This window comes from Aristolochia californica, unplaced genomic scaffold (genome assembly GCF_029961685.1).
Source record: "Aristolochia californica isolate CCGP_79_NKW_82.1479 unplaced genomic scaffold, dmAriCali1.0.hap1 SCAF_11, whole genome shotgun sequence".
Taxonomy (NCBI): Eukaryota; Viridiplantae; Streptophyta; class Magnoliopsida; order Piperales; family Aristolochiaceae; genus Aristolochia; species Aristolochia californica.
The window spans coordinates 29,784,182-29,808,942 of record NW_027181782.1 but is presented as its reverse complement, the minus strand read 5'-3'; the positions used below and the strand labels follow the sequence as shown (position 1 = coordinate 29,808,942).

At 37.2% G+C, this 24,761-nt stretch overlaps 1 protein-coding gene and 1 pseudogene across 1 annotated transcript; both read left to right on the top strand.

The window, feature by feature from the left end:
- The first annotated feature begins 10,404 nt into the window (after positions 1-10,404).
- Positions 10,405-13,467, top strand: LOC137943753 (probable ribose-5-phosphate isomerase 3, chloroplastic; annotated as a pseudogene).
- A 1,203-nt stretch (positions 13,468-14,670) lies between these two features.
- On the top strand, positions 14,671-23,165 carry LOC137943752 (uncharacterized). Its single transcript, XM_068789190.1, has 2 exons — positions 14,671-14,952; positions 22,281-23,165. Exons 1-2 carry the CDS (start codon positions 14,671-14,673, stop codon positions 23,163-23,165), a joined length of 1,167 nt encoding a protein of 388 aa, XP_068645291.1.
- Positions 23,166-24,761: the final 1,596 nt, after the last annotated feature.

The window sequence follows — 24,761 nt, the reverse complement described above, 5'->3', positions numbered from 1 at the left end:
CTGAATTAGGAGGATCGAAAATGTGCATTTAGCAACTCGAGACAAGAGACCTTTTAAGAAAGGGAAAGAAAAAACGCCTCTTAATAAAGAATAAGGGCAGTGTCAAATATTTCTTCTGCAAGAAGAAAGAACATATAAAGAAAACCTGCCCCAAGTTCAAGCATTGACTTGAAAAGAAAGGTAATCTCATATCCTTAGTGTGTTTTGAATTTAATATGACTCGTGCTTCTTACAACACTTGGTGGATTAATTCTAGTACTAAAATCCATGTTGCCAACACCATGCATGGTTTCTTGAATGAAATGAAAACCGATGCCAATTGAACCTTTGATTGTAGCATTACTATTGTGCATGGTATTAATGTTGGCATTCAACGAAGTGTTATAAATGAGAAATCTTCCATTTTATGGCATTGAGAAATCTCCATTGATAAAATTAAAAGATTGGTTAATGATGGAGTCCTTGTGGCTCTTGATTTTACTGATTTTAGTACATGTGTGAATTGCATTAAAGGAAAACAAACTAACAAGTACAAGAAAGGTGTCAAGAGGACTTCTGATGTCTTAGAAATCATACATATTGATATTTCAGGTCCCTACGATGCATGTTTCAATGGTCAAAAGTCATTACCTTTATTGATGACCATTCACGATATATGTATCTCTATCTGCTTTATGATAGAAGTGAAGCTCTAGATGCTTTTAACGTCCATAAAGTAGAAGTAAAGAAACAATTAGGCAAACAAATCAAAATCTTGAAGTCAAATAGAGGTGGTGAATATTATGAAAGGTACACTGAAAGAGGACAATTTTCTGGTCCTTTTGCAAGGTTTCTTGAGGAACAAGGTATTGTGCCACGATACACAATGCCTGGCTCATCGCGTCAAAAATGGTGTGGCTGAAAGAAGAAATCGAACATTAATGGACATGGTGAGGAGTATGATTAGTAACTCTAATTTTCCATTGTGTTTGTGGAGTGAAGCTCTCAAAATTGCTATGTACTTAATAAGGTTCCTACCAAGGCGGTTCATAAAACGCCATTCGAGTTATGGAAAGGTTGGAAACTAATTTAAGGCATGTACATGTTTGGGGTTGTCCAGTTGAAGTTCTGATTTACAATCCATATGAGACGAAGTTAGACTTTAGAATAGCCAGTAAACATTTCATTGGCTATCTGAAAAAGTCTAAGGGATACAGATTTTATTATCTATCTCGTTTGACAAGAATTGTCGAATCTAAGAATGCAAAATCCTCGAGAATGATGAGATTAGTGGGAGTAGCCAACCTCGAAACTTAATTTTTGAGGAGCATACAAGTCTTCAACCTACTCCAACAACTTCACATAGATTGGTTGTTGTTCATGATAATCATTAGGATTCGATTATTCAAGTACAACTAATAGTAGAAGAACCATCTCATCGTGAAGATACTCCTATAGATCCAGTTACTCAACATTCTGAACCTGAAAATGGTGAAGTACCATTAAGAAGATCTTCAAGAGTTAGAAAACCTACAATCTCTTCAAAATATGAAGTATTCCTTCAAGAATCTGACATGGACAATGGTGCTGAAGATGATTCTAGTATGTTTTCACAGGCCATGAGTGGATATAAACCCACATTATAGAATGATAACATGAAGGAAAAGTTGGATTCAATGGCTAAAAACCAAGTCTGAGATTTTGTTGAATTGCCTAAAGGGGGGAAGGCCATTGACTATAAATGGGTTTTAAAAACCAAAAGAATCTCTTTAGGCAATATCGAAATATACAAGGTAAGACTTGTAACCAAAGGATTTACTCAACAAGAAAGAATTGATTATCACAATACCTTATCTCCTGCTTCAAAGAAGAATTCATTTTGGATAATCATGACATTAGTAGCTCATTATGATATGGAGTTACATCAAATGGATATGAAAATGGCTTTCCTCAATGGATACCTAGAAGAAGAGGTTTACATTAAATAACCTGAAGGTTTCATTTTAGAAGGGGATAATCACTTGGTTTGTAGACTTAAAAAATCTATATATGGACTAAAACAAGCCTCCCGTTAGTGGTATTTAAAATTTCATGATGTTTTTTCTTCATTTGGTTTTATGGAGAATATAATGGATCAATGTATATACCATAAGTTCAGTGGGAGCAAAATAATTTTCTTAGTTCTATATGTAGATGATATTCTACTTGCTTCAAGTGATTTAAGATTACTTCATGAAGTCAAACGATTTCTCTTGATGAAGTTTGATATGAAAGATATGGTGAAGTTTCTTATGTCATAGGTATAAAGATTGATAGAAAGAGATCCCAATGAACATTAAGTTTGTCTCAAAAACCTCTAAATTCTAGAGAAATATTGTATGAATAATTGCTCATCTGGTGTTGCATCTATTGTGAAAGGTGACAAATTGAGTTTGGAATAAGGTTCTCAAAATAATTTAGGGAGGGAATAAATAAAAAATATTCCATATGCTTCCGCCGTTAGTAGTTTAATGTATGCTCAGGTTTGCATAAGACCTAACATAGCATATGCAGTGAGAATGTTGGGCAAATATCAAAGTAATCCCGGTTTAGACCATTGGAAAGCTGCAAAGAAAGTCATGTGATACCTTCAGGGAACTAAAGACTACAAACTTATGTACAGATGATCTGATCATCTGGAAGTGATTGGATATTCTAAACTCTGATTTTGCTGGCTGCCTTGATTTTAGTAAGTCGACATCGGGATATGTCTTCTTATTAGTTTGAGAGAATATTTCTTGGACAAGTGTAAAATAATCTTTGATTGCTACTTCTACGACAGAAGCAGAGTTTGTAGCATGTTTTGAAGCATCATCATAGGTTATATGGTTGAGGAGTTTGATTTCAGGGTTAGAAATTGTTGACACAATTTCTAAGTCATAGGATTTATTGCCATGATTCATGTAATTATATCTTCTTTGTTTGAGTATAAGGATATTATATCTGGGGAAAACATTCTGAAAGATGTTTTAATAGTCAATGATACATATTAAGTATGCGCATGGGTCAAGTGGCAGAATGTTAAATGATTCTCTAACCATCACATAAATGACCCGTCGCTTGGTGGTCTCCTTTGATGGAAAAGAGTTTTAAGAAAAAGGTTTGGTCTAGCAGAGACATGTTTGGACGTTGCTATCGATGAAGGTCTGTGATAGACAAGACAACTCTATTCTATGTTCATCAGAAATTGATGCCATGACAAAAGGTACGATCTTGAGTTCATGAATTTTATTTATGTTATTTAGAAGTTCATGATATATGAAAAATTCATACATTCAGAGCACATGCACTTAAACAATCTGCTTCTAATGGAAAGAGTGAAAGAAAATAGAAAAAAAAAAAACTTGCAATCTATCAGATGACGAACACCTACTGTAGAGATATCTGTTGCTCATTGAAAGCAGAGAGAACACACATCAAGGTTCCCTGATCCTTCGGTGAACTAAAATAGGGTCTTGCATCATTCGGTGAACTCCGTTGAACCATGACGAGTAGGTGAAAATTAAGTTCTTCTCCACCATATCACCACCCAGAGCCAAACAATAGTTTTTGCATCATCACAACTATGAACCATAACTCCGGAATTGAAACACCGAAACATTAATAATTTTCAAAGATTGATGAAACACCGAAATCCATTTTCTACTTCTCTGTGTAAAAAGAAAACTCCACCCATCTCAGAATAATAGAGACGAAATTTGAGAAGGAGAGAAGAAATCCTTTATCTTTTATTTGTAATTCAAAATTATGAATAAAGAATGTTGCATAAGAAATAGAAAATTAATAAAAAGATAATGGGTGAGGAATGATCTGTTGTTTTCCCTAATTTCTGAACATCAGGCTATGGTAGCGCCAGAATGAATCTGTCTCTGTAAAAAAGATCTACATCGGCGGTCAAATGCAACGCCTTATCTCTCCGTCTCACTGATTCTTGAGCTAACTTTTCCACCCCTTGGATGCAATGCTGCTGATCAACCATTGCAGAGTCTCAGAATCGACCTCCATCGAAGACGCTAAAGTGGAAACTAGCATTCTTTTAGCAACCCTCAGAGCCAGTCTCCGGTCGAGGAAATAGTCAAAGGAGGTCCACACCTTCTTGGTCATGTGCGCCACCTCTCCTTGCTCGTCGCCGATGACCTCCATCCCTTCTACCTGGGGAGCGCTGCCACGAGGAAAGACAACTTTCACTTGGAAATCGACAATGGCATCAAACTCTTCGGATTCGTCGACCTTTGATCTCCCGAACACGTCTTTGGATGTCACCGTCAAGTAAAGGCCGCGAATAGCACAGGGACGATGAGTCTGTTCCATGCTTCTTGGGAAAGAAAGGAATGGCAGTGGATGAGAAGCAGGAACCAGAACTGATGAAGTGAAGAATGCCGCGGAGTGAAGCTCAAGATCATGATTCTTGGTTACCCGCCCAACTTCTTCCGGCGGGTTTGTTTCTTAATTGACCAGCTGTCAAATATTTTCAAATGGAGTTCAGGGATTTATTTTTGAATATTTCTTCATAATAATTAAAAAATTAATATTCACATATTCATATTAATATCTTACTCTGTACAGAAACTTTTGCTTACTACACTTTTTGTTTATTTACTAGTATTTTCATTATTAAATGGATAATTATAAATAATAAAGTAATTAATTTAATATTTAAACTAATAACTATAATAAATTGAGAATCCCAAATAATTTTTTTTCTTGAATAATTTAATTTTTTATAAATCCATATTAATGCCTTTATTTTTAAATATAAATCAAGAAGCATATTGGATTATCAATCACTAACTTTAATAGGCAAAAATCAAGCATATTAAACATAAAGAGCAATTAAAATGAATGGAGCTTTTGAAGTCAGAAGGAGTCAAGCTCTTCATGCAACAAAAAAGCAATTGAAGAAAAAAGAAGTTGATCCCATACAAGGGATCAAGTACATTTGCGTATTGAAGCAAGTGAGATAAGCCTACCCAGGTGCAACCGATTGTCCCGATAGTTCAAATTGTAAAAGCACACAACTTCTCGTAAAAGTAGTAGTCCATTGGTAAAGAAACAAACACTTGGAGGAATAAAAAAATTTGAACAAATTGAATGCCACACTTTGCAATCAACTATTTAGTTCAAGAAATTGATCAATCTGTCGACTACACCTCATTAAGGAGTTGACTATCGAAGAAATAGAAAGTCAAAATCAAATCCGATAGTTGACTGCTCAAACCACAAAAAAAGAGTATCACTAGTTGACCAACACACCAACAATTGCATGCCCAAGCTCAACCAATGTCAGAAGCAACCAACAAGTTACAAACAATCCAACACTAACCCATCAGTCGACTACTACTGGACAAAAAGTCAAAGCCTCAACTTATGACTTTTGATTTGAACTATATTGGTTGTCAAAATTTTGTATTGACCTACCATTGTGGTTAAAATGCCACAATGAACATTTTGCATCATTATGATTGGTTTTTTTTCCTAGAAGACAAAAATACTTGTTTTGGAGAAAAAAAGAGCTAGTTTTTAGAATATTATCACTTGGTTATTAAATTAATTAAGCCTCACTTTTTAGTGAGAGAACGCCACACTAACCAGCAAGTGATTCTAAATTTTAAAATAATTTTGGGGAGGCGGATATGCTCCCCAATGAGCCTTCGTTTTTAAATTTGAGATTATACAAGTGTTTTTTCTATTGATTCAGTACATCAAGCTTTCAAATTAATCACACATCTACAACAAACCATGTTGTGCTTAGGTTTCCTGATTGAATTACTTATTCAGTTGGTCTTTGCAGATTCAAGTACACTCATCTACGCATTTTTAAATCATAGTGTACTTGCATGATATTTGTTGAACAAACACACTTACTCTGAAATCAACTTTTGTTTAGCAAAATACATGGATGCTTGAATTAACCAACCACTTCACTTAGAAATTTTACAAGGGATGCATTTTCAGATTGATTTGTGTTTTCCAAATAAAATTTTAATTTGAAATCAAATTATTAGGGAATTAAATTGATTTTATGTGAAATAATGGAAGGACACATAAGAAGGGTTATACATTTATTTATTACTGAATTGTAAAATCAGCCCATTTGAGAGATATTATTTGAGAATAATTGTAAGCTAATAAAATTGCATTATGATTGATCAAACCTTATGAAGGTAAGGTGAATGCTCAACTCAATCCACTAAGAAACATGTTGTGGGTGAGATTAAGGTGTTAAAAATCCAAGTGTGGATCTAGACTTTCAAGTTTAGTTTTCTATAATGAAAATCCCAAGTGTAGATCTAGTTTTTTAAGTTTAGTTTGTTTTTGTGAAAATCCCAATTGTGGGTCTAGGTTGATGAGCCTAGATGTCATAAACCCTTGTGAGAGTAAGATTTATAAGTTGGCAATTGTAGTCATTTGAGTGGCATAAGTCCCTATGAAGGCAACAATATAATATGACCTTTGTGGCTCTTTAATATAGATGTCATTTGACTAGGTAATCTTAGATGGCTATGTATTGGGGTGTGTGTGCACGTGATTCGTAATAGTAGACACTGGTCTACTAAGAATCTCTCAAAGTCTTGTTTCGTTGGCACGATTGATTTCAATTTGATTGCTTTCAAAAACAGAAATAGTCGTCTAACAAGGAACTCAAGTTCTTAACTGATCAAGCCACCTCACCTTGCTAAAATAAGCACTTTGAAGAAGTTAAAACCAACTTAACATAGCCATCTAAGATTACCTAGTCACAATGGAAGAACATTAGCATTCCTGTCGAAGTTTTGTATTCAAACTTATGTTTTGATTTACTCTTTTGTAATTAAACCAAAGTTTCTCTTTTTCTTCTATTTAATGAAATTTAAATGTGTAAACCTCTCAAGAGAATTTATATGAATTCAAATGTCAACTTTCAAATTCTCCTCTTATCATCATCATCATAGAGTATAGTCTAACATAAGTCAATCCAATTTCATAGCTAGCTGATTGGCTTAGTATGATGTAATAATGTCATTTTAAACACAAAATAAAAAAATTATACTCCTTGATTACGTCCAAGGGAGGAGAGTGGAGCCATGTTAGGAATTAGATGCCCTAATTCAATACTAACGAGAGAAATAAAAATTTCAGAAAAAGAAATAATCAAGCACTAAAAACACAAGATTTATACAGATTCACCTCAAGTTGAGACAACATCCTGTCTTCCGCTGCTACAATATTTCACTATGATAATGAAATAGTTTACAAGAGAAATCACACACACTCGTATTTTTCTCTAGCCTCTCTCAATTGCAACTGATGATCCTCCTCGATAATAAACCCTAACAACCCCGTCCCCATGCGGGATATTAAAGTGTCATTTTATTTTGGAGTCGTGTGCTCAAATTTTCATTAGGGTTAATATAGTGAAATTTGATGCACTTAACTTAAACCTTTGTTTATCAGATGTAATGTAAGGCGTTAGGTGTTTGTTATATAAATACAAGTTTTGTCTTATCACCATACACCATAGAAAACAAGTAAGGAAGTAACCCATTGCGATTTTTATATGATGAGGATGGAATCTTTGGTTTCACATAATGGTGGATAGAACAAGTGATCATGCATGTAGGGGGAGGAGACCTTTTGTGCGATCCAGATGCCAAATGCTCGAGCAAGTTAGCCTAGGGCTATAAACATCATATGATGCAATGAAATAAGTTGCTTTGTACATCGTTCCAATTACCTTCTCGTTATTCCATTTATGTTATGATCGATTATTAATGAGAGGATTCTATTTCTTTTATTTACCCAATTACCAATTGGGCAAACAAGCAAATAAATATATATTAGTAAGATAAAATCAAGAATCTATCAAATTCTTAAAGATAAAAAAGCAGACAATGGCATCATTTCATAATACCTAAAATACATATAAAAAATCATATAATAGCATACACATGATAAGGTCCTTAAATAAAACATATCATCTTCATAAAAAGTATACTAGAATACTAATGTTCTTAGTTTCTTGAGGGAAACTAGAGCAGTGTCTTTTAATTTATAAGTTTAGTATAGTAAAAAATACTTTTATATCCTTAAAATTAACGCTAGCATGTAACCATGTACAAAATAGCTATTATTTGATTTCATTCCGTCTAATAGATGATAAATTTGTAAATAGGTAAAATTACCCAATTAGTTAATTGGATTACCACCTCTTCCGTACTCTAGTTACTAGTCGAGCTTGAGCCCAGTGGTTATGGGTATAGAATTTAGGAATTGAGAATAATATTTGTCGTATTTTCATTGACGAAGAGACATGTATTTATAGAATTACAACAAAAACTGTAGAGATTACAACTCTTCAGAGTTTGAGTCTATTTGGTACTTGTATTTCGATCATTATCTTTATCTCTATCATGCCCCCGCAAGATGGAGCTCTAAGAGGGGAATCCAATCTTGGTGTTCAAGAAGAGGAAGTGTTTTGGCAGAAGCTAAAGGACGGGAAGAGCAACGGTACCGGTAGTAGTTGGGACATACGGAATCACATCGTTCAGTGGAAGAGGTGGAGAGGCAATGACACTGGTAGCGATTAGGGTAGACAAAATCACATCATTCGGAGTGATGATGTGGAAGAACAACGACACTGGTAGTGGCTGGGGTGGATGAAATTGCATTGTCCAGTGAAGAGATGTGGAAGGGCAGCAACACTGGTAATTGTTAGAAATTAGACACCCTAATTCCAAACTAACGAGAGTGTCGGAAGATGGGCCCAAGCCCACATGACTAAGGAAGGCCCACATATTCAAGAGTGTTGGAAGATGGGCACAAGCCCATAAGACCAAAGAAGACCACATATCCAAGAGTGTTGGAAGATGGGCCCAAGTCCATAAGATATGGGACCCACCATGATCACATGAGGTGGCATAAGAAGTCTTACACAATAAGAAGTCTAACAGATCCAAAATTATTATGGAAGCAAGTCTCACAGAGGAGTTTCAATTTAAAAGTGTTTTAGTCATGTTAGTTGTCTATTTATATTGGGTTATTTAATTATACTAGGACATATCTTTAAGTGTTAGAGTTTGGGTGTAATTGAAACAAAGGTAGTTTAATTGTAATTGGACTCTACTACCTTCCTCTATTATAAATAGAGGTTCATGTACTTTGATTATAATAAGTCAATGAAGTATTTTTCTTTTTCATAAATTCAACAGAGAACAATAATAATAATAATCGTGAAAGAAGAAGAAAAAAAAACACCAAAAAGACAACTAGATTTATACAGGTTCCCCTCAAGGTGAGACTACGTCTTGTCTTCCGCTGCTGCAGTAATCCACTCTGAAGATGAAATAATTTACAAGAGAAATCACACACACTCACAGGTGTTTTTTTCTCTAACCTCTCTCGGGGTGCAACTCAAGATCCTTCTTCGATGATAAACCCTAATAGTGACTCCCCAAATATAAAGCGAAAACTAGGGCAACCACAATACAAGAGTGAAATCTCCTAACTACCCTTAATGAAACAACAATCAATATATCGTGGACCGTGTACTGACTCAGCATAAGACATTAATTAGGCTCCAAAACTTAATAGTAGCAGCCGAGGTGGATGGAATCGTATCATCTGGAGAAGAGATGTGGAAGGGCAACAACATTGGTAGCGGTTGGGGAAAATGGAATTGCATCATTCGGTGAAAAGATGTGGAAGATCAGCGGCACTAGTAGGGGCTGGGGCAGACAAAATTGTATTGTCCAGGAAAGAGATGGAAGATTAGCGACACTAATTGAGGCTAGGGTAGACGAAATTACATCATCCGGAGAAGAGATGTGGAAGCAGTGACACTGGTAGCGGTTGGGGAAAACAAAATCGCATCGTCCGGAGAAGAGTTGTGGAAGATTAGCGACACTAATTGAGGCTAGGGTAGACGAAATTACATCATCCGGAGAAGAGATGTGGAAGCAGTGACACTAATATCGGTTGGGGCAGATAGAATCACATCGTTTGGAGGAAGAGCAGTAGCACGGGTAGTGGCTGGGGCAGAGGGAATTGCATCGTCTGATGAATAGATGGAAGAATAGCGACAGTGGTTGTGGCTGCGAAGGGTTGGGGCGGAAGGAATCGCATCGTCGGGAGGAAGAGCAGCGGCTAGAGGGGACGAAATTGCATCATCTGGAGGAAGAGCAGCGGGCGGGAGGGGGAGCGAGGGTGGTTGCTTGTAGAGTGAAAATAGAGACAACGACGACATCGGGTGACAGTGACAGAGGTAAATCTAGATGGAAATCTGTGGGAGGAGAAGAGCAAAGGGTAGAGGCTCTGGAGGATGGGGGCGGTGATGATGATAGAGCCATAGAGGAGGGAGAGAAAGGCACGGAAGGAGTGTAAGGTCCTTGCTGGTGATAGGGACCGGCGATGGCGACGACAAAGGTAAATCTGTATGGCGATGGCAATGGTAATGTCGGTGAAGGCTTGAGATTGTCTTCGATGATGATGATGAGAGAGCTGAGAGAAAGGCAGAGGCTCTGTAATGACTCGGTGTGGCACACGTGTGTGGCATTAGATGATGGGATAGGAGTTGTTCTGGAGGTGAGATGGTCAGAGGTTGGGCCTGGTGTGACGGTGGGAGAGAGCGAGGTGGACGAGTCTAGGAAAGCTAAAAAGGCTACTACTGCAATCATCGATCGATGGAACTTATGGTAGAGAGGTAAAATCGACAGGCGATGGCATCGATGGGAGAGGAATCAGACCAGAGATGATGGTGGGAGACAGGACACAGCGGCAATGACAACGCCTTATTGAGAGTTCCGATACCATATATAATTTAGGAATTGAGAATAATATTTTTTGTGTTCTTTTATTGACGAGGAGACATGTATTTATAGGATTACAACAATGACTATAGAGATTACAACTCAGATTTTAAGTTTGAGATTATTTGGTACTTGTATTTTTGATATCTTTATCCTTATCTCAATCAATGGGTTGAGTTAAGTCCCACCTTGTGATAGCTTGAGCTTGGCGTGATGCCGCTCTACTTCCTTTAATACAATTTTTTGTGTTGTTTAGATTATGATATTATGATGACATTATCTCAAGTGAAACCTAGACTTGATTACCCAATTGAATCAATTTTAATTAGTGCTAAAATATTCTAAAGAATAAGATAAATCTTAGAAGATAATGGCTTTGTTAGATTTTGATACAACATAGGGAGACAGTGTGAGCATCACACAATCCCCAAGAGCTTATTGTGCTCCATCCCAAATCTATTTTTTCCTTATGGGCCTGTTAATGCGAAATGTAATTTACTTTCATTAAGGAAAGTGCCCAAAAAATCTTTATTGCACTTTGTAAGTGAGGAGCGAAAGTGAATTAAAGTACCCAAAAAATCGTTAGTGCACTCGGTAAGTGAGGAGTGAAAGTGAAGTACCTAATTCACTTTCACTTGTTTAGTGAAAAAAAAAGTGAAAGTGAATTCACTCCAAGAGACCGGTGAATTCACTTTCACTTGTCATATTTCAGCAAACCAATATCTTTCTCCATGAATTTTCCAATGCCACATAAACTCTCTCTCTGCCCTCTTCAACAATTTCAAAAGAGCTTTCCTTTTTCCCACAAGAGGAACATGACCTTTTTACTCTCTAAAACCTCATCGTTTTCTTGTCTTCAATTCCAATAGGTTACTTAGATCGTTTTCTCTCCTCTTCTTGTTTCTCTCTTTTTCCCTTTTACGATCCATGATTTCGTTATGTTTTTTCTTGTTGTTTTAACTGACAAAGATAGAGGATCCGTTTTCTGTATCGCAACATGGGTTCCTGTTGGCATGAGCTGTCTGAGCTTCCTTTAAGAAGAGGAAATCTTCCGGAGAATCAAAACAAAAAAGTCTACTATGGAGTGATTATAGGCATAATTGAAGTGTGATTGAAGGCATGATTGGAGACATCGAATTTGAATAAATATGTTGTGTTCAATTGAATGAAATTAACTTGTTTTGGGAAATACCTTCTCCCATTTTTTAATAGTTCCACAACGAATTTGGGGCTTGCGAGAAAGCGGTTAGTAACTTCACTGGTTTAGACATATTTCTGGGTAGATTGTAAACTATTGGTTTTAAATTCCACATTAAACTATCCATTTGTTATTTCTTTGTGTGGTTTTGGTCTTATGGGTTAATCAAATTTTATTTTATTTTTGTTTTTGTAGGTTTTGTATTTGTTAGTTTATTTGGATTTGGTTTACTCATTTGATGCCGCTCTTCTCAAAATCTCAAAAGGTGCTGAGATGGAATCCTATTCTAAGGGGGGTTAGTCAACTTGAAGGATGAGATGATCTTCAACCGCATAACGCCCTTCAACACTTGAAGTCGTTAGTGGAGTGCAGATGAAACTTCATCTCGATGCAAGAGATGAAGGGTCCTTCATCTCCACGGTTTAATTTCGATCATCTGGAAGAAGGCCTTCTTTGATCGTCTTTGAATTGAAGGACGAACGACGCTTGCTTTTTCCCCTCTCTCTCCACCCCCCCCCCCCCCCCGTCCGCGTCGTTATTTGTCATTTTTTCTTCCTCTCTCGTCTCCTTGCGCCCCCGACGTCGCTGCTGCCATAAAATCGATCTCGTCCTTCGTCTCCGGCCGTCTCAGTTCCCTCTCGTCTCCGAAAATCCCAGGCTTCCCATTCCCATAAAACCTCCCTTTTTTTGTCTCCTTCCGAACCCCATCTCCACCACCACCACCAATCGCTAGCAGGAGCAAGCCACATCTCTCGGCATTCCCCTCTCCGTTCTCGATTCTCACCCCAACATCGATCCGGCCATTGACGGCGCAGACGAAGTGGACCCTTTTCTCAATTTGGTCAAAGGGCGGGGTGGGGCACTTCTCCGTGAAAAAATGGTAGAGGCGGCGTCGTGAAAATTCGTGGTCGTGGTCGATGAGACAAAGCTTGTGGAGGGTCTGGGAGGCAACGGCTTGGCCATGCCTGTGGAGGTGGTTCAGTTCTGTTGGAAGTATAATTTGACGAGGCTTCAGGAGCTGTTCACGGAAGAAGGGTGAGACGCCAAGCTCAGGGTGGATTCAGATGGCAAACCATATGTGACAGATAACTCGAACTACATTGTGGATTTGTACTTCCAGACGCCGATTAAGGATGCTACAGCTGCCGGAAAGGAGATTTCTGCACTTGAAGGAGTGGTGGAACATGGGCTTTTCCTTGATATGGCCACTACCGTTATAATTTCCGGGAAGGAAGGAGTGACTGTACAGACGAAGTGAAAGGAGAGGTAGAGTCTAAATGGTGTCATTATTACTACTTTCTTTTGCTTCACTTTTACTCAACTGAACTGAAATGGGGTCCTTGGTATTTCTTTGTATTTTTTTTCCAAGTTTTTCTGGGTTTTCTGACCCTTTTGTTGACAGACTAGATGTGGGGAATAAAGGAGGATGAATTGTTGTATTTCAATGAAAATGTAGCCTTTATTGCAGATGAGTCGCGAGTTTTCACTTTTTTGTAGCCTTTATTGCCTTTGAATCGTAGCACTGAAACTCTCTTTTCGACATGGAGGGTCTTTCTTCTATGCCTTTCGATATTTATTTAGAGAACGATTAACTTCCTGTAATTGTTGTTTTCCCTTTGTGCAGTATCTATGTGAATTAGACATCCGAGTCTTCACCTGGATATTTTTTAGCTAACTAAAGCTTTCTTCGTTCATGACTTACAAGGTTTTCACTGGATTTATACTTCCAGGTTTGTTTTAAAACAAAAAGCTTGAAATCTGTTCCACAATCAAGGAGCAATACTGATCCTTCAACCCCAAGTTTTAGCACAACAAGTCTCTGTATCTTTTGTGAAACAGATTGCTATAATCCAAATCGAAAGGGAAACTGATGTAGTTAATGAAAAGAGTCTGTCTGTTAACTGGGTGGGACAATCCTTTGATTGAAAATATAAGCATCAGATTATGTCTTAAGGTTGATGATCCTTTCTTCCATGTCCTTCCCTTCTAAAGGAGGGAGAAAACTCTGAACTTTTAATGCACCAGGGCAGTATTCTACCTTCTGTATATGTCATATATGGATTTAAGTTTCCCGTCTTCTGATATACTACTTCCTGTAAGACATCAACATGTTCCCTTCTCCATTGGAAGTATTTTTCCTGAACAGAAAGCTACAAGCAGGTCCTAAGATGAAAAAGAAATGACACTTGACCCTGCTTGCACTTGACCTTCATTTGCAAGTGGTCTTACTCCTTGTCTGGCATTTGCATTCCAAAACATGTTTTGATCCTCCGTTTTTATTTTTAATCTCCATGAGATGTGCATCAGTAGGTTCATTTTCCTATATTCTCTGAATTAATTCGAAGTAATTCATCAATTGCTTCTTATGGTTTGACTGAAGAGATCAGCTCCGCTCAAGATAAGAAAAAAGGACTAAATAAAAGGAGCAGGCAAGCCACTGCTTTATTACATAATATACATGCTCCTGTCAAACAAGGAACCCCCTGTGCTTGAAAATGAGAGAAAACATCGAGGGCCATCTCTATCCATCCAACAGAGTAGTTCTAACAAAATAAATAGTAATGAAGAAAAATGGTGAGGAATATCATCATGTAATCACTCTGTTTATATGACAGCTATCACCAAGGGTGTCTGTCTTTCAACTCTTCGTGTTTCTATAACCACGAAGCAATGGCCATGGAAGTCATCAAGATCGTTGTCCAGAGCAGATTCCCTGGAACCTTTGAGCTAGCTGAAAGAATGAAACAAGAAAAAATCAAAGTTATTCCCCAAATTCTACTGATTGCAAACTTGATTTTCCCTCTTGACTGTAATTGTGTTCAACAAATTAAGATTGTGCTAATCCTCTCACCGAAGTTTTGTGATGATTCGGATAAATTTGGCGTTGTAGATACTGATGATCGATTTGATAATCCAATACCCATGTTCTCGCATTCTCCTTCCAGAGCACCTGTAAGTTGATTCAAATGTTAAAAGACACTCCATTTTCTTTTAAGATCCAGGTGAAAATTGTACATGCTTGTTGCATATTGCACAATTATATATGTGCAAAAGATTATGATGATATATTTGAAGATGAAGATGATGATTCGGGTGGCGAGTTCGGTGGAGGAGGTGATGCGGTTCAATTAGGTGCAATGGATGATACAGACAACGACGATTGCGATGATCTTGAGGATATGTGTAGCCAAGTAACAAGCATTCAGAGGCAGAGTGCATTAGAATACACAAGAGCCGCACAATTTTGAGATGCCATATCGACTTCCATGTGGAACGATAAATGATTGTTTACTCTTATTACTTTTGAACATGCGTCATTTATATGTACTAAACTTGTAACTTGTTGATTTTAATATTAAAGGCACGAACTCGTTATTTGAATAATTTTTTTTAGGTTATTTTCAAAGTTGTATATGTATTTATTTATTATTTTTTCAATTTTATTGCTATATTAAACTTCATATTTAAGTATCTGGTAAATAAAATATAATTAAAGTATGCATTTGATTAATTAATTACTTTTAATTTTGTCAAAATATATTATTAATTAATACCATGCAAATCTATCTTATGTTATTAACATAATACTTTTTTATTCATTAATCATAATTTTTTTATTTACTCTATTGTATTAGTGATTTAATAGTGGTAATTAAAATATTGTTAACTCAAACACTTGGTTTAATTAACTTATTTTTATAATTAATAAAATCAATGGTTTTAAATTTCTAAGATGAAGAAGAAGATGAAGTTGTCTATACTAACACCCTATTTCGAAGATTTTGAAGATGAAATTGTCCACACTAACACCCATTTCGAAGATGAAGATCATGTAGATGCATAAGATGAAGATGAAGTTTTCATTTTGTTGACTAACCCCCCCCCCCCCCCCCTAAGGATTCTTGTGGTGGAGGATCCAACTCCAGGAGAACCAGAAACGGAGAACCCTCGCCCTTTTGCTGCCCGACTCTTTGGTTTGGTCACCAGAATGCTGGTTTTAAGAATGAGTGATTGCCCTTCTCCAACCCTTACTACCCAACCGGAGAGCGGACAGCTAATGCGTTCCACTTATTGAACAGGGTAAATGGTTAAATCAAGTTAGTTCTATTGTAAGAAGCGAAATGAATCTTTAATAGCAAAGGAGAGTGAAATGGGGGACCCACCTATTACAACAATCATAAAACAAGAGCAAAAAAAGAGAGAAAAAGTAAGTACAATGAGCTAATCAATCACAAAGGAAGCAAAATCCTTTCTCTGGCATGTTTATCAGCCACAGCATTGGCCGATGAAAGAACTTAATTCCAGACAATTTGTGAGAGTTCTTGCAACATCCCGGATATCCTCAAAGTGGGCCAGCAAACACCAGGGAGGATTGGCTGTTAGGAAATTCACATTTCCTATTCTAATTTGGGTAACATATTTATTATACAATTATATTTTCTATTATTAATGGAATGAGCTGAAATTAAGTGATCTAATTTTGTTAAGCCCATTAAAGAATGGGCCATGAATATGGGCCAATTGAGTAGATACCATAGTGAATCATGGGAACCCTATATAAAGAGACACAACATGGTTATGGTCCCCAATATGCTAAATCACAATTTCCCTTCTCCCCATCCGGAAGAGAGACGAAGGTCCCATTGAGGAATAATACGATTTAGTTGAGGAAGACCACACTATCAATATCTGTTCTTATCATTCGTCACAGTAAATTCCGTATCAGAAGACAAAATTTACGGAATAGATCCAGGTATGTTTTCAATCCTAATATTCTAGCATGCTGAAATTTTGGATTATAATTTATTATTACGGATTCCAACATTGGCTGCTTTTGCTGCACCAGCTGATGGCTGATGAATAGTCCCCTTCAGCAAGGGGGGGCGTAAATTTGTGCTAGCTAGTGTTATCCTGTTTAGGACTGCACTTGATTCAGCGTGATAGTCTGTAGAGCCTAATGGGCCAGCACACGCAAGCCAAGAACTGCTGTTATGCTGACAAAATAGGCGACCAAAATCTGCTGATCTCGGGTTCTTGAAAGAGAGCTACCATTAAAATTATGTTTTATGGTCCTGGCTTTGGAGGAAATTGAGGAGATTGGAGAGCTTGTTTCTTATTATGCCGAACTGTAATATTATGCCAATTTTATCTAAAGAAGGAACTGTGGTACTGTGTATATATGCCTTTGGTTGGCGGGTCGGCAAGAAAACATGGTGAGTGCAGCTGTTGAAGATTTTTTCTATAGTTTCAGTTTTCCCTCTGAAGGGTCTATTTTACCACTCTCCCCAAATTCACCACAGAACAATGGCCAAGGTAGAGCACGGTATAAGATTCTATCAAGAGAAGGGGCATTGCTGGATTAATTGGTTGAAAGTAGGGGGCTTGCAAAAGCTGATGCTGAAGAGTTGGAAGGATTTTGTGCCAAATCTAGATGGAGAGGTGACATTGGATGAGGTGATGATCAACTGTTTTGCTCTAGTTGAGAAAATTAATCACCAACACTCTTTTTTGAATCAAGTTGCCCTTAGTTAGAATTTTCTATTTCTCTCCATACCAGCCCAAGACAATGGAGTTTCCAAATAGTTTATGCTACTGGATTAGAATTATTGGTGGCAGATCTTTCTGCATTTCAGAAGGAGGCAACATTGGATTACAGTGGCCTTTCCATCAGAAAGATCCTTTGGCTCTTGTTTTGAATTCTGTTGCAGCATCTCATGATTTTTAAGCTACTTCCTTTATCTAAATTTATTACTTCTTTTGAGAAGGAGAAGGTCAAAAATCCCCTAGAAGGATTCTGTGCTCTCTTGGGTTTATGTGTTGGTCCTAGAAATCAATAGGGATCCTAAATCCACCAAATCCCATGATAATGAAGTAGATAGTTACCACAAGAAATAGAGAAAGAGGGAGAAACCAAAGATAAAGTGGTAATGGAGAATAAGAACGTGAGGAGAAGAGTGTGAGAGAGAAGAAGAGAGAAAACAAGATTGAGAGAAAAGGAAGGAGGAGGATTAGGTTAAGTGATGTACCTAATCCTCCCCCTCAATGTGTATTTATAATAATAAGAAAAGCCATAATTATATCATTACCCTTTACCATAAGCAGGGAGAGAAAGAGACATAAATCAAAGGTCAATTACATCAAGCCACTATACTTCGATCTTAACTTCTAAAAAAGAATTTGTAGATGTAGATTGGGCTAGATCACTTGATGACAAAAGTCCACTTCTAGTTATTGCACTTTTGTTGGAAGAAACTTGGTCACATGGAAGAGTAAAAAAAAATAATGTTATTGCAAGGTCCAATGTCGAAGCAAAATATAGAGCTATGTCCCATGCAGTTAGTGAACTTCTATGGATCAAATCCCTTGTTACCAAATTAGGGTTCCACAAAGAAATATTCATAGAACTACTTTGTGCCAACCAAACAACAATCCACATCGCTTCAAATCCAATTTTTCATGAGAGAACAAAACATATTGAGGTAGTCTACCATTTGATACGAGAAAAATTAGAAGTTGACATTATATCTCTCAGGCAAGTTTCATCTCGAGGAATAATAGCATATACCTTTACAAAATCGGTCACATCCAAGATTCAGAACCGAACTGGCCCGACTTCATGTTTGGCTCCTTTACTTAAAAGAATCGAAACCTGATCGCGAATCGACTTGAACCAAACCGAGCCGAGCTCGAGCTACTTGGAAATCAGCTCGGTTCGATGCCGCCCCTACATATGATGATATCCATGTGGAAAAGAGTTATTATCATGAACTTGGGGACACATGATAGAATTGTTGCACAAATTTATTTTTTTATTTTAATTTATTTAATTCTTTGGGAGAGGGAAATAACAGGGAGAGAGGGAACAAAGGATAGGAGAGACAAAATTGCTTTGATTTTTAAAATTTTTTATGTTTAACATTTGATTTACTTGGTCAATTAGTTTTATTTTAATTTTGATTATAAGTAAAAAGTGTGGATTACTTGCCGCTTTGATGTCAATGAGGAGAAACCTACTCGAACAAAGGAAGAACTAGGGATGACCAAGCGTCAATTAAACAATATTGAAGGTCGGCCACTGGAAACCAGATTTAAAGTTGCAATGCCACAAAGTTAGATTTCAATTTTCATAATTAAAGTTGCATATAAAATGTGTTAGTATAAAAATTCTACCGCCTCAAGGTGATAGTGGCTCTAGCTTTGACCTCCCCCTTAAAGATTTTTATTGTTATTGTATAATGTACAATTTATAAGTTTCACATATAAAATAAAAATTTTCACCATATTTACTTTTATTTTTTGTGTGATTTTTATTATTTTTTTGCATGGTTGAATTATGATTAATTATTATCCTATAATTTACAATAGTAAAATATGTAACACGCATCAAAGTGAATTTTATTGTTAAAAGCCACTTTCACTGATGAAACAACTCAACGTAAAGAGAAAAAAAACAAAGTATTGAGCTATTATTATCTCGCTTTTGGCAATGACATACTATTCGGTACGGGTAGCAACGGTACTTGCTTATTTGTAAAAGAACTTGATGATGAATTAGGTGTTTGTCACTATTTTGGCTTTTAATGTTGAGATACATTTTCTCATTAATTAAAAGTATTTGTAACAATGAAAATTTGTTCATTGATAAGGGTATGTTTGGAACCTATGGAAAAAAAAAGAAAAAAAATCAGATTTGGACCATTATTATTCCCAAAAATTGTTAGTGAAAAGGAGAATTTGATCCTAAAATTTAAAATGAGACTAAACAAATGGCTTTAATCGTCAAATTTAAAATTTTGTTTCTAGAAACTTTAATGATGAGTATTAGTCATTGTTAAGCTGTGGAGCCTAATCAACGCCTTACACTGAGTCGGTATGCAGATTGACCTTTGCGGTAAGGTCGCCATTGGGGTTCGGGGGCGGGCCCTCCAAAAGGTCCATGATATATTAATTGTTGTTTCATTAAGGGTAGTTTAGGAATTTTACTCTTGTATTATATTTGCCCTAAATTTTCCTTTATATTTGGGGGCGCCACTATTAGGGTTTAATCATTCATCATCTGAGGAGCATCACTAGCTACGAACCGAGGGAGGTTAGAGAAAACACCTGTAAGTATGTGTGATTTCCCTTGTAAACTATTTCATCTTTATAGTAGATTATTACAGCGGCAAAAGATAAGACGTAGTCTCACTTTGAGGCGAACCTGTATAAATCTTGTTATATTTTTTCGTGCTTATTTTTCTCTTCTTCCACAATTATTATTATTATTGCTTTCACTAGTTTGGAATTAGGGTGTCTAATTCCTAGCATTCATGACATTTTTTTACTAAATATCTATGTCAATAGTTTTGTACTGACAACAATGAAATATTTTTTTGAAGTCAAATTTCATGCAGTGAAACCTTTGGCTAGATGAATTTGGTAGTTTTCCCCAAAATGTTGAGGAATTCAAAGATGGAGATTGTGATCATCCGTGCTTCTCTTAGCACACTAATCACCACCCAAAGTTGTTCATCTTCATCTGAAAGAGGAAAAGACTTGGAAATCTCTGCTGCTCCCTTCGTTGCTTTGAGACACTTTTGCATCTCCTTTATATCCTTTCTTGTATTCAGTCATGTGGATATCTTCTTAGTTTCTCTTTCTGTACATTCACGTCATCTTCTCCGGAAGGCCTATTATAGCTCCTCTGCATTCTCCTTTGATATGAATTACTGGATTACCGCATACATCCAACACAATCTAACAAATCCATCCCATCGAGGTCCCGTGGTGTTCTAGACCTCCAACGGTGCTCCCCAACTTATATGAGAGGTCTATAAACCTAAATGAATTTCTATATGTATTATGAAATTCATAAATAAAATTTAAATGGAAGTGTGAACGAATGATTACCTCCAGTCATTGCGATCAAATTCCAGATGCAAAGGATCGTCTCGTCTATTCAAAAGCTCCTTGATGGAGATGTCACAAGCTGTAACTGCTAGACCAGATCTGCCGTTCATAAAACCTTTATTTTTTCATCAAAAGAGGAATGAGTGGTTACAACTGCCTATTATCCCTACATCTAAGGGAATATGGGCCAGACCTAAAATATGGAAACGGCTAACAAGGTCGGCTAAAACCACCACACAACAAGACCAATGTGGGATGGGTAGATGATGAGGAAGATGGTGAGGAGCTTCAATCACTTAGCAGTTAGTTGACGGTTTGCTCTCCTGTTCGAAAAAGGATGAGGCCTAGACGGCATGCCGGTGGGGCAAACACTGTAATGGATAATAGAAATCCGGCCATCTTGCCCAACTCGGTCAAGAAAGCCCTGAAGCCAATTCAGAAATGAGATTTCATGAAACAGACGGAGATTAAAGCCTACTTCATGGAACACCCTTATAAAAAAACACAGTCTACATGCAATACGTCTACGAGGAGACACAAGGAATCATAGCCTCGTGTGCATGTGACTCCATGAAAGAGTAATATTGGAGCTCTGCATAAATTATGTATGCACACGAGTGGCATGTATGCACGTAACCTGACAGGAACGGACAATTCATTTATTGAGGCTATAAGTTAAGCAAGAAATTTGTAGATAGCCGTGTTTACATCTCCCATAAGCTAAATATAATAACATTATATGGAAGTATGGTTTCCCATCATCTTCATAAAAAATCCTCCTCAGGCGATACACACGTTCATGAATGGAGCTTGATCTTAAATTGGGTAGAGAAGATACACCAGCGAGATTCAGCCAGATACACCAGCGAGATTCAGCCTATTTCATCACCGTCACCGTTCCCCTGTCTCCGTAAGACAGACAATCAATTAAATTGTCCACGGATCAGGGATGGTTTAAATCCATCACAGGGCGGGGACTATGTGAGACCTTCCCCGTGCAAGAGGCTTACACGTCTTCATTGTCCACACGAGGCTGAGATGCTTTCTGTCTCCTTCCACCATGCAGCATCTCATCATTAATTTTAGAGACAGGGCAGTCGAAGCCAGGCCGGGGCGTTGCCCTCGACAGCACAAAACATGAAGATAAATATAAATCTGCCATCAATTATGAAAATAAAGAATAGAGATAACGTGTGGTTTGTCCACAAATGGGTTACAAGATCCGATAGGACGTAGGTAGTAAACCCACTCCTGTCTCATAAGCTGAGATCACGTGGAAATGAAAGGCTAATTTCTTCTCTTTCGCTTGGTCATGTGGGAAGTATAAATAAGACCAGCCAAAGGGCCTGGAAACCCATCGTTCCGATTCCTTCTTGCCTTCTTCTGTGCAGAGAAAAATGACAAACCCTTCTGCAATGGCTGAAAATCCTTACCATGTTCGATCCATTAGTCTGCCCACCAGATCCCCCCTTGTTGCGACGATTGAAGAAGAGCTTGAAAAGCTAAGGTGTTCAGAGGCTTTTTCGCCAGCAGCATCCGCAGTGGCCATTTGCAGTGGCTTGTGTAGTCTTGGAGAGGTATACGATCGGGTGGCGGAGCTTCTCGTCTTGCCGCAGACTCAACAAGCGCTCGCCCAGAACAAGAATGAAAAATGGGTGGAGGAGTTGCTGGATGGGTCGGTTAAACTGGTGGACATCTGTGATGCTACAAGGAATGTGTTGTTGCACATGAAGGAGGATGGAAAGGAGCTTAATTCGGCTCTTCGCAGAAGAAAGGGCGAGTTGTCCATGGAAAGCAAAGTCAGTAACTACTTGTCCTCTAGAAAGAAGCTTAGGAAGGAAATCAAGAAACGCCTTGCAACATTGAAGAAGACGGATGGCAAGGCAGCTTGCTCTCATCTCCCTGATCAAAAGAAACATCTCTACATGGTCGTAACATTCCTCCAGCAAGTGAAGTCCGTTACCATTTCCATCTTCCACTCCATCTTATCTTTCCTTTTTTCTTCACCAAAGGCAAGCAAGTGGTCGTTGGTCTCTAAGTTGATGAACAAAGGGTATGTCAACAAAGGGGAGCAGAACACGAACGAGGTTGAAAGTGTTGATCTTGCTCTGTCTTCCCTGCAAAACCACATTACAGAGATGGAGAGTGTGAAACAAGCGCAGAAACAGATGGAGCTCTTGGAAGTTCGCCTGGATAGCCTTGAGGGAGGACTGGAGCGCGTGTTCAGGCGCTTGATCCACACCAGGGTCTCTCTACTCAACATCCTCACGCAATAGAGACTTCATCATCTCTTTGTTGAGAACAAACCCAGTACAGAAAATCCAATTTTAGGGATTTTGCCTTGGGTTGCTAATGTAAACACCAAATACTGTAGATGAATCTGAGTTGTATAAAGAAAAGTGGCAAAACACATTCACGTATTTCAGCATGAAATCTGTTCTTGCTTTACTTTGTTATCGTTCTGACTCCACTCCCATTTTCCCATTTCTTTCTTTTAGATGAATCAGGATAACTAACCAAGGCATTCGGATAACCAGCATTTTTTATCTTCTGAAGTTTCTGAACGACGAGTAGTTCCACGCTAGATATTAACTACACCATTATATTCGATTTTCCAAACATGTAGCAAGCTTTTGCTTGATATCAATAAAAAAAATGAGGCTTTGAATGGTCAATTTGGTATCTACCCATATTTTTGTTTTCTAGGTCAACTCTTCACATGGTCCCTTATGTGGAAGAAGAAAGACAGGTCATGTAATTCTTTTGGAAGCATGCTAACGAGTTTGATTAGGTTAGTTAATTATATAACCTGAAATAAGGTTAGCAAGATTTTTTAAGCAAACTTCCATCTATTTTGTATAAAATGATTAAAATACCTTTTAAAAATTTTCTTGTATATTTCTTTTTGAATAATCAAAATAATATTTCATTTATTACCAAAATTCTATATAAAGTTTTTTAATACTTCTATGTTTTACAAATTTAATCCAATGTTATAAACTAATTCTATCACTGACCCAATGAAGTGATCAGGTCTTGTTCAATCCGATTTAATTGAGTTCGTTTGCCAATTGAATCAGATTACATGATTATGAAGTCATAAGATAAATATTTTTTAAAAATAAAAAAGGATTGAGAGGGCATAAAGCATCTTCATCCACTCGATCTCATATTATAGAAGGGGAACAGGATCTCTGTATTTTTTATCAGGGGGATGAAAGAATTTGGATTCAAATTCTTGTCAAAACATAATTAAATTTCAAAACTCTTAACAAGATCAAATCTCCTTGATTGATTGGATTAATTAGAGTTGCATATATGTACAAATTTATGGCTCAATATTGAAGGTCAACAACACTGGTGGGGTGAGATCTGGGAATGTTTTTGAATTTCTTCCCTTCATCCTCCATTTATTTTAGGATGAGAGTTAGTCTTCTTTTGATTGAGGGGATATTCTCTCAATGAGATATGATTTCTCTCCTTAAATCGTATTCTTATATTCAAGATATATGTTGTCGTTACGAGAAGACTCTTGCAATGTGACTCACTAATTGTGAGATTTCTTGAATGTTAGGAAGATTGATCTGTGGGGCCAAGTGGCCAGGTTTGTTGACATTGAAGTCTTGAGAGATCTGTTGGCCCATGTGGCTTCACAAGAGGAGGGTGAATTGATATATTAAAATTAAAACAAGTTGAACTTGTTGTAGTAGTGGGAAGAGGATGTTGGTCTCAAGATTCCTATTAAGATAATTTTGATGATAACAAGTTAATAATCATGTGCATTAAATATGTAGTGCAGCTCAAAAAACCCTTAAGGCAAATATTTGGTAGTATATACATTTGAGTGGCAAAAGACTCTGAACGATCCATAG

Coding starts and splice junctions, on each gene's coding strand:
- LOC137943752 (XM_068789190.1), top strand. CDS start 14,671: ATGGCCATGGAAGTCATCAAGATCGTTGTCCAGAGCAGATTCCCTGGA. Junction 14,953..22,280: donor ATTCTCCTTCCAGAGCACCT/GTAAGTTGATTC, acceptor TCTTCTGTGCAG/AGAAAAATGACAAACCCTTC.